Source organism: Leucopleurus acutus, assembly GCF_964270905.1.
Source record: "Leucopleurus acutus genome assembly, chromosome: 5".
Lineage (NCBI taxonomy): Eukaryota > Metazoa > Chordata > Mammalia > Artiodactyla > Delphinidae > Leucopleurus > Leucopleurus acutus.
This window is the reverse complement of record NC_139147.1, coordinates 87,814,192-87,829,111: the sequence shown is the minus strand read 5'-3', so window position 1 is coordinate 87,829,111 and position 14,920 is coordinate 87,814,192. Positions and strand designations below refer to the sequence as shown.

Genomic DNA, 14,920 nt, shown 5'->3' with positions numbered 1-14,920 from the left:
GATTAATTTTTGATGGAATTTTCATGACTTAAAAGCACTATAAGCGACATAAATTTGAAAAAGCTAATAAAAATCAAATAGCCATGGGAATTCCCTGCCAGTCCAGTGGTTAGGACTCCATGCATCCACAGCAGGGGGCACGAGTGAGATCCCTGGTGGGGAACAAAGATGCCCCAAGACGTGCGGCACAGCCAAAAGAAAAAAATACGTATCAAATAGCCACAATCCTCTTGAGAAGCAGATTGGCTTAAAAGAATCAGTACTTTTTATTTAATTGAAAATAAATAGTTTAACTAACTGTAAATCCCAACAGAGAAGCAAATCTGGCTAGTTTTTCCCTACGATTAACAGTCTCATCCCTATAAATTAAAAATGAACTTTTGAATATATATTCCTTTGTAACTCAAGTTCTGATGACTGAAGATAGAGTATCTACAAGAATTATTCATGGCATTGAGTTTATGGATTTACAAATATACCTTATATTGGTTTAGCTTTCCATAAATTAATCTCTTAAGACAACAGTCAAATCTAAGAGAAAGAAATGTGTATGTACACTTATGGTGTAAAATATAAATTCACAAAGCTAAAAGTCACATGTAATTTACATGTTTATTACATGAAGTTGTATGCTCAATTTGTAAGTTTAAAAAACAAAATATTAATAGTCTGTTAGTTGCTTGGAGTCTACTTCATACTAGTGATTTGAAAAATAATTTTCTATATAAAGATTTTTCCATATTAAAGCATCACCACAACTTCCTTGTTAAGTTCATTCTCCTTAGTAACCTTGGTATTAAACTGGTAACTACCTGAACCCAAAATAAATCACATTTATGAAAAGTAATTTCTTCACTGTAAAAAGAAACAATTTTCTCACATTGCTAAATAGGAATATTGTGTCATCTACTAGTCTTAATCCCATACTTTAAAAGGTATGACTATTTAGATACTTTTTTAGGGGGATTTTTGTTGTCACAACCTTTAAGTTTTTGTTTATTTTGAGTTTTAAATAGGCAAACAAATATGACCTGGATAATTTTTTTCTTGCTAAAAATATTGAGCTGAATGAATTACACATTGAAAAATTTAATGAAAAGAATGTTTTGAATAAAAAATGTTTTCTGGTTTTTAAATAGCTTATCCAGATACTGTCCACTACTGAAAAACATTACAGTTGAAATCATTGATACTTTTGCCCTTATTCTTCAGAATAAGCTGAGATTAGGAATTGGAATCATACCAAAATAACACAGAAATGTAATTTCTGGTGGGTAGTGTTTTTTTGTTTTTGTTTTTTGTTTTTTGATCCTCTGCCTAAAGACCATTTACCATGATGTTTTGGATTTTAGTTGGCTGAAATCTGAGACTATTGAATTCTCTTTTCTTGCCTACCCTGCACATTTTATTTAGGGTTACCACTTCTCTGCTATAGCATTATGTTTTTTTAAAAAACATATTGCTCGAACTATATTCTATGACTGATTACCCTCCTCTGTGCAACTCTTCCACACCTCATTTGGATTTTTGGAAAGTCTCGAAAGATTAAAATTTTCCCAATTAGCAAGGTGAGAGTGGATTTTTTTCCTTTAATTCTTCCTTCTCTGTATTCTCCAAACTGTGTTTAAAATAACTTAATCCTTTCATACCATATACCCACCACATCACTCGCTTCTATACCCTGTAAATATTTTATAAATTTCTGTCTAACAGCAGTGCTGAATTTAGAAATTTTTAAAGCATAATATCATGGCACTTTTTTTTTGCTGGGGGGCGGGGCAGGGAGGAGGCTGTGCAGCTCTTGCGGAATCTTAGTTCCCCAACCGGGGATTGAGCACAGGGGATTGAGCACAGGCCACGGAGTAAAAGCACCAAGTCCTAACCACTGGACCGCCAGGAAATTCCCTCATGGCACTTCTTTCTTTATGGTTACAAGATTATGGTTAAGTGCCTTGTGGCACTGATCCAGTGTTCTTTAGTGAACAACTAAATTGCTGAAGTAGAGAAACTAACACAAAATGACAGTATGTTAGTTTAGGAGGAACCTCAAATCAGGAGGAACCTCAGAAATCATCTAATCCAGACTCATAAAGCGCACAACATATAAAAATATATATAGTACATAGTTTTATTTTCATGGTTGTAAATTATATGTTGTAAAATGTAACATCAGATCTGATTCATGAATATTTTTACTTAAGACAGAACTTTTTTTTTTAAAGCAAACAGTTAAGGAAAAAGCATGAAGTAAATAATGATACATGGACATGGAAAAAATTGAGCAGGTGAAACATGAATGACTGAAGTTTGAGAATACAAAATTCTGATGTAAATTTCTTGTTTATAGCTTAGAAAAATGCTTCTCTAACATCATTAGACAAATGCTTTTTAAACTAGAATAAACAGGACTTTATAACTCTCTACCACTCTTCAAAGAATTTTCTATAGAAAAAGTGAAAATGTGCCCTATTTTTTCCATGGAATGTCATACCAGACAATTGAAGAGAGAAAATAATGTAATAGAGAGTACTGAACCATGGCATGTGACTTTGTTTTCTAGTCTCTGTTTGCTAACCATAAATTGTGTGACTAACCAAGGGCAATGGATGTAATGTTACCAAATTTTTCTTGCAGCTCCTTAAAAACTTCTGTTTCACTACTAGTCAGTTTAACAAACAGCTATGGAATATCTCCTATCAAGCCATATGCACAGGGATACAAAGATAAACTATGGTTCTTGTCCTTAAAGAAATTTACTGTATAGGGCAGGAAACTCTCCTCTGTCACCTTTCTGAACTCGAATTCAATTAAATATCAAGTTGAGTGCCTTCTGTGTTTCTAAGTATTCACTTTGTAGATAATGCTACCATAAACATTCTTGTATGTGTTAAGGTGTTTGTGGGTTTTTTTCTCTTTTTTCTGAGGGGGAGTGGGTTTTGTGTATATATTTTTTTGTATGCTTGTGATTAAATACCTCCAAAATATTATCCAGAATGGCTCAAGTTTACACGCCCATCAGCTGATCATGTTTCCCTACATCCTTATCGAAGGTTTTATACAACTTTTTAATTTTGGTAAATCTGAGGGGCCTAAAGTAGTATGTTACTATTGTTTGAATTTGCATTATTTGATTACTAAAAAGATTGAAAATATCTTAATATGCTTATGAGACATTTTGGTTTCTCATTTTGTGAAGTGCCTCTCCATAGCTTGCAGGGCCTTGGTTTGCAGAACAGGGATTGGACCGGGGCCACGGCAGTGAAAGTGCTGAGTCCTAACTGCTGGACCGCCAAGGAATTCCCCTTTGTTCACTTTTCTATTGGGTTTTCTGGTTAATTTTCAGAAGTTCTTTAAAAATTTTAAATATTGGTTCTTAGTTGATGATATACACAGCAAAAAATAGATTCCCAGATTGCCATCCATCTGTTACTTATGTCTTTTGTTGAACAGAAATCGTTACATTGGGACTTCTCTGGCAGTCCAATGGTTAAGACTCCACGCTTTCAATGCAGGGGGCACAGGTTCAATCCCTGGTCGGGGAACTAAGATCCCACATGCTGCACGGTGAGGAAGGAAGGAAGGAAAGAAAAAGAGAGAAAGAGAAGAGAGAGAGAGAGGCGGGAGGGAGGAAGGGAGGGGGGAAAGATCTAATGTAGATAGATCCATCACATTTTACCTCACAGGCTGTGCTTTCTACATTTTTTTTTTTTTTTTTTTTTTTGCGGCACGTGGGCCTCTCACTGTTGTGGCCTCTCCCGTTGCGGAGCACAGGCTCCGGACGCGTAGGCTCAGCGTCCATGGCTCACGGGCCCAGCCGCTCTGCGGCATGTAGGATCTTCCCGGACCGGGGCACGAACCCGTGTCCTCCCCTTCATCGGCAGGCGGACTCTCAACCACCGCGCCACCAGGGAAGCCCTCTACATCTTGTTAACAAACTGTTTTCCTACATTTTCTCCTAGTAATGTTCTGGTTGTACCTTTTGTGTTTAGGTCTGAGTTTCTTTGTGTGTAAGGATGATTCAAGTTTTATTTTTGTTCATTCAAGCGAGCTGATTTTGTCAATACTATTTGTTAAATAATGCATCTTCCCCCAGTGATTCATGATACCAATTTGAGCATATATCTACTCCCCATGGGCATAATTGGCATATGGATCTGTGTCTGTACTCATTATATTCCTGTTAGTTCCTGCAATAGTATCACATGTTTTAACAGTTGCTTTAAACATTATAGCTTTCCAGTATGTCTTAATATCAGGTAGTGTGAATTTATTCTCCCTGCTCTTCTTTTTTTTTTTTTAATTAATTTATTTATTATTTATTTATTTTTGGCTGTGTTGGGTCTTTGTTGCTGTGCACGGGCTTTCTCTAGTTGCGGCGAGCAGGGACTACTCTTCATTGTGGTGCATGGGCTTCTCATTGTGGTAGCTTCTCTTGTTGCGGAGCAACGGCTCTAGGCGCATGAGCTTCAGTAGTTGTGGCATGCAGTCTCAGTAGTTGTGGCTCACAGTCTTAGTTGCTCCACGTCATGTGGGATCTTCCCGGACCAAGGCTCGAACCCGTGTCCCCTGCATTGGCAGGTGGATTCTTAATCACTGCGCCACCAGGCAAGTCCTCTGCTCTTCTTTTGAGAACTGTTTTAGTTATTGGTAGACTTTTTCTTCTTCTATGTAAATTTAGAATTAGTTCCAATTCCATTTAAGTCTTGTTGGAATTGCATTATAGTTATGATCATTTTTGAGGGAATCAACATCTTTACAATGTTAAATCTTTTCTTTTGTAAACATTGTATATTTCTCTAGTTACTTAGGTCTCTTTTAATGTTCTTTTAAATTTTTTCCATAAAGGTTGTGTGCGGCTTTTGTTAAATCAATTCCTAGATTCTTTACAGTTTTGGTTGCTTTGACATGCTATCTTATTTTCTAATTGGCTACTGCATGTATAGGAAAACGTCTGAGTTTTGAAACATGGATTTTTGTATACAGAAATAATGTTGTTTGGGTTTTAATCTTTTTAGTTCTAATAGCTGTCTTTGCTTAATTTTTAATGTAAATAACCATATAATCTGCCATAAATTATATATTTGTTTCTTTACTTCCAGTCTGCGAGTCCAAATGGCTTTTTTCTTATCATCGAATTTGTCAGCACTTCCACTGCTATAAGGTGTAGAAATAGCATTAGCAGGCTTTTTTTTTTTGTTCCTAGCCTTAGATGTAAGACTCCTAAAGTTTCCCCATTAAGTATATTTTCTGTAGGTTTTGATAAGTAGCCTTTAGCAGTTTTCTTAGTTTTTTAAGACTTTTTATTTTAAGTAGGTATTAAACTTTAGCAATGACTTTTTCTATAGCTATTGAGATAAACAAGTGGGTTTTCTCCTTTAAGTACGCGAATATGAATTCCATTGGTTGATTTTCTAATGTTGAATTATCTTTGTATTTTTAGGAAAACCCTACCTGTACAAAATTTTTTTTCTAATACAATGTTGGATTCAGTTAGGTAATATTTCACATAGGATGTTTGCCTTATTCATAAGTGTGATTTTCTTTACTGACACCTCTTATCCAGTGTGGTATCAAGGTTATTCTAGTCTTATAAGTGAGTTGGAGTGTTTTTTCTCTTTTTCTATGCTCTGCAAAAACCTGTATGAGATAATGAGATTAATCTTTTGTTTAAAGATTTGGTAAAATGTTACGTCTAAAATCATCTAGGCTCTCTTTTTTTGTATATATGGGAATTGCCATTTCAATTTTTTGAATGCTTATTAGCTTATTCAAGTTTTCTATTTTTTCTCAGGCTAATTTTGGTATTTGATGGTTTCCCAGAAATTTTACACTTCATCTGAGTTTTCAAGTTTATTGGCATTTATGATATTTTGTATCTAGAGTTATTTCTCCTTTGGTTTGTATCTTCCCTCACTTTTGACATTCTTAAACAGATTTGGCAGTGGTATGTCAAATTTATATGTTTTTTAAATAATTAAATTTTACTTTTTGTTAATCTCTGTTTTAGCCCTTATATTTTAATTTTTTTCTTCTTCTTTATGTTTACTCTGCTGGTTTTTGCCTATGAGTCTGTTCCATAAAAAGAAAAACAATGGATTAAATTACTTATTATACAAAAACATTTATTATTTTTATAATTTATAACATGCAATGTCACTTTTACTTTGATATACAATAATTATATTAAAGATGTAATTATTTATAAAACTAATAAAGGGATACCATTATGATTTTAAAAATTCAAATAATATAAATAAAGCAAAAATTTCCTTTGAAATTCCCTATGCTGAAAACTAACTGAGTGGTTAAGAGTTTCACATAGCTATTAACTGGCATAGTCTAGATTTGAACTGAGGTCTTCAGATCAAGTTCCATGCTTTTTCATTAAAAGATTTCTTCTTCAGTATATATTTGTTTAATGAACATATGAATGATCTCAAGTGTAGTAACTGCCTTCACCCTTCACATGCTGACTGATGCTTGAAATTCATCCTTAAAATTTCATTCCTTTTTGCTTAATGCCTTAACGTGATTGTAAATTATAGTGCTTATTGGTCAGGCACGTACAAAGGAAATCTTTTGATTTCAAAGTGTTTTGTGCTTTTTAATGCCTTATCTCTTCTCCCCACCCTCCCTCTCCACACCATAAACAAAAACACTTACAGAAACAGTATGCTAATTATTTCTGCTAGGAATCCTTAGAATTGTACTTCTATCAAAATGTGTTTTACAATGAAGATCTTTATTTATTTTAAAATGTCACATTATGATGCAGATGACCAAGCGTAGTCTCTTACTTTGCTGGCAGGAGGGTTACAGTGTGTGTCAGTTAGGGTTCAGTGGGTAAGAAATTTATTGCAAGGAATATTACAAGGAACTGAGGGCTGGCTAGGCAAATCCAAAATATATAGGGATAAAGAAGATGTGAGATATATATATATATATATATATATATATATATATATATGTATATACACACACACACACACACACACAATGGAACATTACTCAATCATAAAAAAGAGTGAAATACTGTAATGCCATTTGCAGCAACATAGGTGCACCTAGAGATTATTATATTGAATACTAAGTGAAGTAAGTCAGAGAAGGACAAATATCATATGATATCACTTATATGTGATATGAACTTATATACAAAACAGAAACAGACTCACAGACATAGAAAACAAGCTTATGATTACCAAAAGGGAAAGCGGGGGTGGGATAAATTAGGAGTTTGGGTTTAGCAGATACAAACTACTGTATACAAAGTAGGTAAACAACAAGGTCCTAATGTATAGCCCAGGGAACTATATTCAATATCTTGTAATAAACTATAATGAAAAAGAATATGAAGAAGAATGTATGTATATATATGTATAACTGAATCACTTTGCTGTACACCAGAAACTTAACAAAACATTGTAAATCAACTAAATTTCAATTTGTCCATGAAAAATCAAATACCAATCAAGCTAAGAAGAAAGAAAAGAGAATTTTATGTGAGCCAAACTGAGGATTATAACCCAGGAAACAGATTCTCGGAACCTCTGAGAACTGCTCCATTGATCAAGAATTAGAGGTGCAGTTTTATAGATTTTTGAGAGAAAGAAATTATGTATCATATTGACAGATTAACATTGTATCTATAGTTCAATCAACAAAGGTTTTTTTTCCTTTTTTTTCAATTACGCATGTACAGACAAGCCTTTGGTCAATGTGACCCCTTTTACCTTTGTATGAGATGAAAAATAAATATATTAATAATAGAATTACAATGTTATAATGCTGGAGCCTGAAGAAAGGAGCGGACTTTTTCTCATAGGTTGATTTCATCCTCCTGCTTTGAGGAGGTCTGGTTCAAGTGCATAATGTAGATTGGCATTGCACATTGGGAAAGGCCTGCCAAAAGGGGGCATGTTATTTGTCTTTTTTTTTCCTTTTTTCTATCTTAGATTGTCCTGCCACAGAATATTTACGATTCTCCTCATCAGATTAAAAACTAAGTTTTTTTTTAAGGGTGAAAAGGCAAACCATGGACTAAAGAAAGTATTTATAATACATGTGTAATAGGTTGAATAGTATCTCCCAAAAATATGTCTCCAAGTCCTAACTCTTGATACCTTGTGAATATGATCTTACTTGGAAATAGGGCCTTTGAAGATGTAATTAAGTTAAGGATTTTGAGTTGAGATCATCCTGGATTTAGGATCCAGGATCCAAATCCCCATACTGGATCTAGTGACCAGTGTCCATATAAAAGGAAGGAGAGAGAGATTCGAGACAAAGAGACACAGGGGAGAAGGCCATGTGAAGATGCACGAGAAGATAGAGGCAGAGGTTGTTGCCATGTAGCCTCAAGCCAGGGAATACCTCTAGCCACCAGAAACTGGAAGAGGCAAGGGAAGGAACCTCCCCCTAGAGACTCCAGAGAGAGCTCAGCCCTGCTGACACTTAGATTGTAGACATCTGGCCTCTGTAACTGTGAGAGAATAAATTTTTTGTTGTTAAAAAACAAACAAACATTAGGGCAAGCCATCAGTAAGGGCAGAATGGAAATTCTTGGCCAGGAACTGACACTGCAGTCCACAGGCAGAATTCCTTTATTAGGAAAACCTCGGTTCTGCTCTTAAAGTCTTTTAACTGATTGGATCAAGCACACCCAGATTACCCAAACTAATCTCTTTTACATAGAGTCAACTGATTATAGATATTAATCACAAATACTTTCCCAGTAATACCTAGATTAGTGTTTGGTTAATAACTGGGTAGTAGAGCCTACCAACAAAGTAGGTATTATTAGTACTCTGATTTTGTAGATAAGGCTCAGAAAAATGAAGTGGCCTCACACACCGCTATACTCCAAGCTCAGGAAGTGAATCACACAAGAACAGAGGGTAGTGGAGAGGTCAAAAGGTTTTCCTTTATTGCTTCTGGCAGAGTAAGCAGGAATCCTTGTCTGACACCCTAACTCCACCTCATCTCACCCCTCCTCCTTTTAGCTCTCCCTCACTAAACGAGCTACTGACAGCTAGCTACGCCTAGGCTGGGCAGAGTTTTGGAAACTTTGAAGGGAGAGGGAGGCGATGCACAAGTTGGGGGTGAAAGGAAAAGCATTCTTCTGGATGCATTGCCTGTTCACAACAATTCCTTGCCTTCTGCCCTTAAGAAAAATGGCGCTCGGAGTAGGTCACTTCCGGTTACGGAGCCAAACCAAATCGGGAAGGGCAAGAGACCGGAAGTGACCGCCCTCTTGCTTCTCCTCCCACCGCCTCCCAGTCTCCCAGCCTCTCTTGGAAGAATGAGGCGGCCAGAGGGCTGTGGCTGAGGTGCGGTTGCTGGGTGACAGGTCGGAGCCGGGACGGGGTGAGTGCCCGCAGCCTCGGCTGCGGGCCGGTTCACTTTGCTCGGGTGACCTTCGTCCTGCTGGGGGCAGGGGGCGAGGAGTCGTGCGTGGGGCGCTCTGTGACGAGGCGCCGCCGCGGTCCTGCGGAAAAGGAGGGAGCTGCTGCGGTTGCGAGTAGGGCTGGCGACCGGGTTAGGCCCGCGGAGCCCGCGAGCCCGGAGCCCGGGATACCGTGAGCCGGGGCCGGCGCAAGCGGGCCAGGGGTGGGGTCTGGCCCCGAGCCCTGCGGGCGGGGCTCCAGCGCCTGGTGTGGAGGACTGGGAAGGCCTTTCTTCAAGGTCGGCGTTCACCACCAGCTGAACCGAGTTGTTACCCCCACCGTGCTTTCCCGCTTGTCCCCTTTGGTCAGTCATTTCCTGACGCTTTGGAAGGCTCAGCCTTCTTTATGGCCCCTTTGCTCCATTTGACACACATGCATACCAGGATTAGAGTGGTGTGTGATCGTTTTTGTTTGGTGTCTTTTCAGGAGAAGCTGCCACCAAAACTTATTTTTCTTAACTTACACTCCTTGAAGTTCTTGGTACTTTGGCTGGAAACGTTAATACTCGCTTTAAGGCTTGCCTCCTTATTTGTTATGATGAGAACTACTTCTTTCTAAACGTTAGTATTGCATTATGATCTTGGAATTTTATTTCCTCATTCTGCATATCCACCTCCACTCACCTAGAGGTCCAGGTTGAAAAACGTAATAACTTAGTTACTGTTCGTGAACTTGGCTTCATGTCACTCGCTGCCGTGTTCCCTGATGTAGTTAAGAGTCACATGCAATCAGAATTTGGCCAGTTTCATCATCAGCAAAGGGAACTAAAGTAGAAATTGCAATCAAGATTTTGGCCAATTGAATTCACTTATTTTAGTGGAATATCACCCAAAAGTAGTCTTTAATTGTCTGACTAAAACACTTCTCCCCCAGGGACTTCCCTGGTGATCCAGTGGTTAGGAATCCGTCCTGCAATGCCGGGGGACGTAGGTTCAATCTATCCCTGGTTGGGGAACTAAGATTCCACATGCCACGGGGTAACTAAGCCCACGCTCCACAACTAGAGAGCCTGCATGCCCCAACTACAGAGCACACGCACTCTGGAACCCGCCGCGCCGCACCCGAGGCAGCCAAAAAGTGAATATATAAACAAAACACTTCTTTCCCCCAGAAATAAATCTAAAAGTTTGGAAGTTTGTTTCATTGGGGAGTTAATGTTGCTGGAAGTGTTGTTAACTCACATGTCTTTATCATCCAGTTTAATTTGTACTTTTCTAACTTTTTATTTTCAGCATAATGGCAGAAACTGCTTCTCCACTGAAGCACTTTGTGCTGGCTAAGAAGACAATTACAGCAATCTTTGACCAGTTACTGGAGTTTGTTACTGAAGGATCACATTTTGTTGAAGGTTAGCTCCTCTAAGTTTTTTAAATAATTACTTTTGAAAATATATAAAGGTGCTTTATTCTTTCAACCTTGGTTACTGAACACATACAGGGGATTGTGCTCTATGAGAGATACCATAACAAATAAAACCCACTTCTGCCCTCCAAAAGAGGAAGATTGAATTATATTAATAGCAATTAAGAACGAAGTGCATATGTGAGGTCCTATTCTAAGCACTTTATTTTATTAATAACTCATTTAATCCTCAAATCAACACTGAGGCAGATTTTAATCACACTCATTTTAAAAATGAAGGTGGGCTTCCCTGGTGGCGCAGTGGTTGAGAGTCCACCTGCCAATGCAGGGGACACGGTTCGTGCCCCGGTCCGGGAAGATCCCACATGCCGCGGAGTGGCTGGGCCCGTGAGCCATGGCTGCTGAGCCTGCGTGTCCGGAGCCTGTGCTCTGCAAAGGGAGAGGCCACAACAGTGAGAGGCCCGCGTACCGCAAAAAAAAAAAAAAATGAAGGAACTAAGGCACAGAAAAGGTAGGCAGCTTACCAAAGATCACGCAGCTAGTAAATGCCCAGACTGAAAGTCAGGCAGCCCACATTTAGCCATTATACTTATCACCCCCATCAACTCAGCAGTTAAGCCAAGATCTGAGACCTTTCTTACCTTCTCAAATGAGGCTGGGATGCAGTGGGAAAAGGGCAAAAGGAGTTTTCTTAAACAGAGTGTAACTGTTCAAACAAAGGTGGTGAGAATGTCATACTGGGAAATACTACTTTAGAGATAATTGTTGACCTTCAAGCATACAGTGAAAAGGGAGGGATTCTGTAAACTCCTGTGACAGTGGGAAAACATTTGGTAGGTTGGTAGAATCAAACTTTTTTCCTTGTCCTTCCTAATTCTCTTTCACCAGATTTTGAGTTTCTTGAGAGTAGGGATCCTGCCTTATTATTTTGTCCGTATTACCAGATCTGACACAAGTTTTGCTGTTGAATGAGGAAAAAAATACTGGTTCAGAATTTTAGTTTTCAATTTGGAAAGAATTTGAGCTGGCATGGTGACTTTTGAATAATATTTTATTCTACAAAAGTTGATGGGAAGTGAAAATGAAGTTAAATGTAACATCTTCTGTGTATTGAGCATGTAATAGATGGTAGGAGCTATTACTCTAGGAGCTAGTGAATTCAGCTTTAGAATCTGAATTCAATGTTACTGTTATTGGTGGGTATCGAGCCAGTAGACACAACCAAACCACAGATCGGGAGAAGGAAGGATTTATTACTTGCAGCAGGTAAGGAGAACACTGGGGATCTTTCCTAAAGCAGTGTGTCCCCAAACAGCAAAATTGGGGAAGTTTTAAGCTAAGGGTACATGTGTATTTATGAAGGGGCTTGAGCAGAGGAGAATTCAGCATAGAATTGGAGCAAAGATCAACAGAGTCCAGGTCTTGGTTGACTGAAGTCAGGAGGGTCAACATCATCATTCAGTTCTCCACCTGGGTGGGGACTTTAGTTCCTGCAGAACGCAAAGATAGATAGATAGATAGATAGATAAACACACACACACACACACACACACACACACACACACACACACACACGTATGTCTCTTGAGGAGGAACTAGGACTCTGCTTTATCACTCACTATTGTTTGACTGCCCTTTCTCTTTTGCTGCATTCCTTTGTTCCCTTAAGATCATCAATTACTGAGACCTGTTCAAGGACGAGCATTGTGGCCAGGCTTAGATCACAAAATGGCTTAGGCCAGGATGGATTCTCTTAAGTCAAGAAAGCCATTTCTGGTTCTCTTTCTCCAGGGACCCCCTAACCTATCTGCTTACATTACTGGTTCTAAAACCTCAGAAAAAATTGTTGCAAAAAAGAGGCAAAGTGAGTAAATCAGGAAGCACGTAGAAGAGCAAGAATGAAATGAAAAACAAAGATGAATGTAATGGTATTTAAGCCAGTCTTGCCGGTATTCACCAAATTGCACATATTTTATCAATGTACTTGAAAAGTATGGTGAGATGTGAAGCTTAAGTTTAATTAGATGGTCACTCAGTAAGTTGTGTCAGTATTTGTCTCTAATTAGGACCATTCAGCTAGCCAAATGAATCTTCATGTTTTCACCTTCAAAATGAGGTGAAAAAAATGTAAAATGTATATTCCTGAAATATAAACAAAACTGAGATACTTTCCTACTTTTCAAATCGTTGCTTTCCCAGCTACCCCCATCTCTGGAGGAAGAGAGATTGGGGCTGGGGTAGGCAGTTACTCCCAAACCTGACAGGAGTGGGTTACAGTCTGCAATTCTCTTTTCATTCATGTTCAAGGAGCTGTCTTGCTCCACCCCTGTGGGAAGCAGACAAGAAGTGGTAAGACAGCAAGGTCTTACCTAGCTTGAAGACCTCCTTGAACCATATCTTTATTTTGGGGGGACTGCCCATTCAAACCTCACTCTTAGCATGTGAATCCCTCTTCTCAGTTCAAGATTTGAAGCTCCTATCAGGATGGAATAATAATAGGTGTATATTAAGTTCTAGTTTTGCTGTTCAGAAATGCTTTTTTGTCTTAGGTGGGTATTTTGTATCTTTGAGACCTAGATGAATAATAAATACCGTTTTGACTGGACCCCTGTAATTTTTAATAATTTTGAAATTCTTTTGGGCAGTATTCTTATGACCCATTACAACAAGGCATTCACCTTTTACCAAATATTCAGATACCATGTTATTTTTATTTTCAAATATCATGTTAATATAGAACAAAACCCAAATATATGTATATCTTAAGTATTCTGTTTTATAATTAACTTAATATTCATCTATATTACTTTCTCTAATACTGTTTCAATTTTACAGCAACATACAAGAATCCAGAACTTGACCGAGTAGCTACTGAGGATGATCTGATAGAAATACAGAGGTATAAAAATAAGCTTTCCATCATTGGTGAGGTGCTGTCTCGGAGACATATGAAAGTGGCATTTTTTGGCAGGTAATCCTTTATTATTTCTTCTCAAGGGTAGTTTCCAGATATTAGCTTTTCTTGATCATATCCGCAGCTCTGTTTCTGATGTTGCAGCAAGTGATATTCTTCCCTCTTCTCTTCACAACAGTTTCTGCCTGTATTAAATGTTAAAGCTATTAGCATGTAAAAGAACTTGTTCATTTTAGCTCCTGGTATAAAATACAGCTTTATGAAGCTATATTTTTGCTTTTTAGGAATGCTTATCTCTAAGAATTGGCTTCTTAGCCAGCTGTAAGAATAGAAAAACAGATAAGTATAATTTGTGACTTACTCTTTTTAAGTTTCTATTGATTATCAGGTGTGCCTTCCAAAAGGATTTTCAGCTCCATGATTCCCAGAGGGAGAATAAGAAGTGCCATTCCTTAATGAAACTTCTGGAGTGGTAGAATGATTTCTGCCACAGCTCATACGTTAATTTAAGGACCATTTGTTAACTACCTATGTACCAATCACTCTGTTAGGTACTAGAGATGCAAAGAGAAATGACGAGGCCCCCACTTGATTGTTCAGATATCATGTGCTGTTCACCAATAGAAGCATTTATTTACTCACTAACCTCATAGGCCTTCTAAGCTATTTCCCATCTTAGGGCTTTAGCACTTGCAATTTCCTATGCCTAGAATTCTCTTTGCCTTGTTGTATGTCTGACTCCTTCTCACTCTTCAAATCTCATCCTAAATGTTACTACAGCAGAAACCTTTCCGGACCACTCTAAGGTATTCCTTCTCAGTTATTCTCTGCTAAAGCACCCTGTTTATGTCCTTGAAAACTTTTCTCAAAGTTCTGTTTTTGTTTGTTTTTTGTTTTATGTTGTTATCTGCTTCTTCCACTTGACCATATTCTCAGGGCCTTAAACAGAGTCTAGTGTGAAGTAGGTCCATGAAAGAGGCCTACCCCAGGTTAGGGTGGTATAGGAGTGGGAGGGAAGAGGCCTCCTGGAGAAGTGATGACTCAGTTGTCCTGCTTGAGAAGAAGAAATAGGAATGAGCTTTGCGTGTGAAAAAGGTCCAGCCCAGATTTAAGATGGGATGTTAGACCACATCTTGTGATGGGAAGAGTGGGCTGTGATTTCAGATTGTAATCTGATGAAATTTTTTTTACAAAATTT

General features: G+C 38.1%; 1 protein-coding gene across 1 annotated transcript in view; it reads left to right on the top strand.

Annotated features, from left to right (window-relative positions):
* The first annotated feature begins 9,276 nt into the window (after nt 1-9,276).
* MFN1 (mitofusin 1) overlaps nt 9,277-14,920 on the top strand; it is a 34,035-nt gene continuing 28,391 nt past the window's right edge. Inside the window, exons 1-3 of the mRNA XM_082840553.1 lie at nt 9,277-9,366; nt 10,679-10,794; nt 13,644-13,779. Coding sequence (XP_082696679.1) covers nt 10,683-10,794; nt 13,644-13,779 — 248 coding nt within the window. The 5' untranslated portion in view covers nt 9,277-9,366; nt 10,679-10,682. The remainder of the gene's footprint in view (nt 9,367-10,678; nt 10,795-13,643; nt 13,780-14,920) is intronic.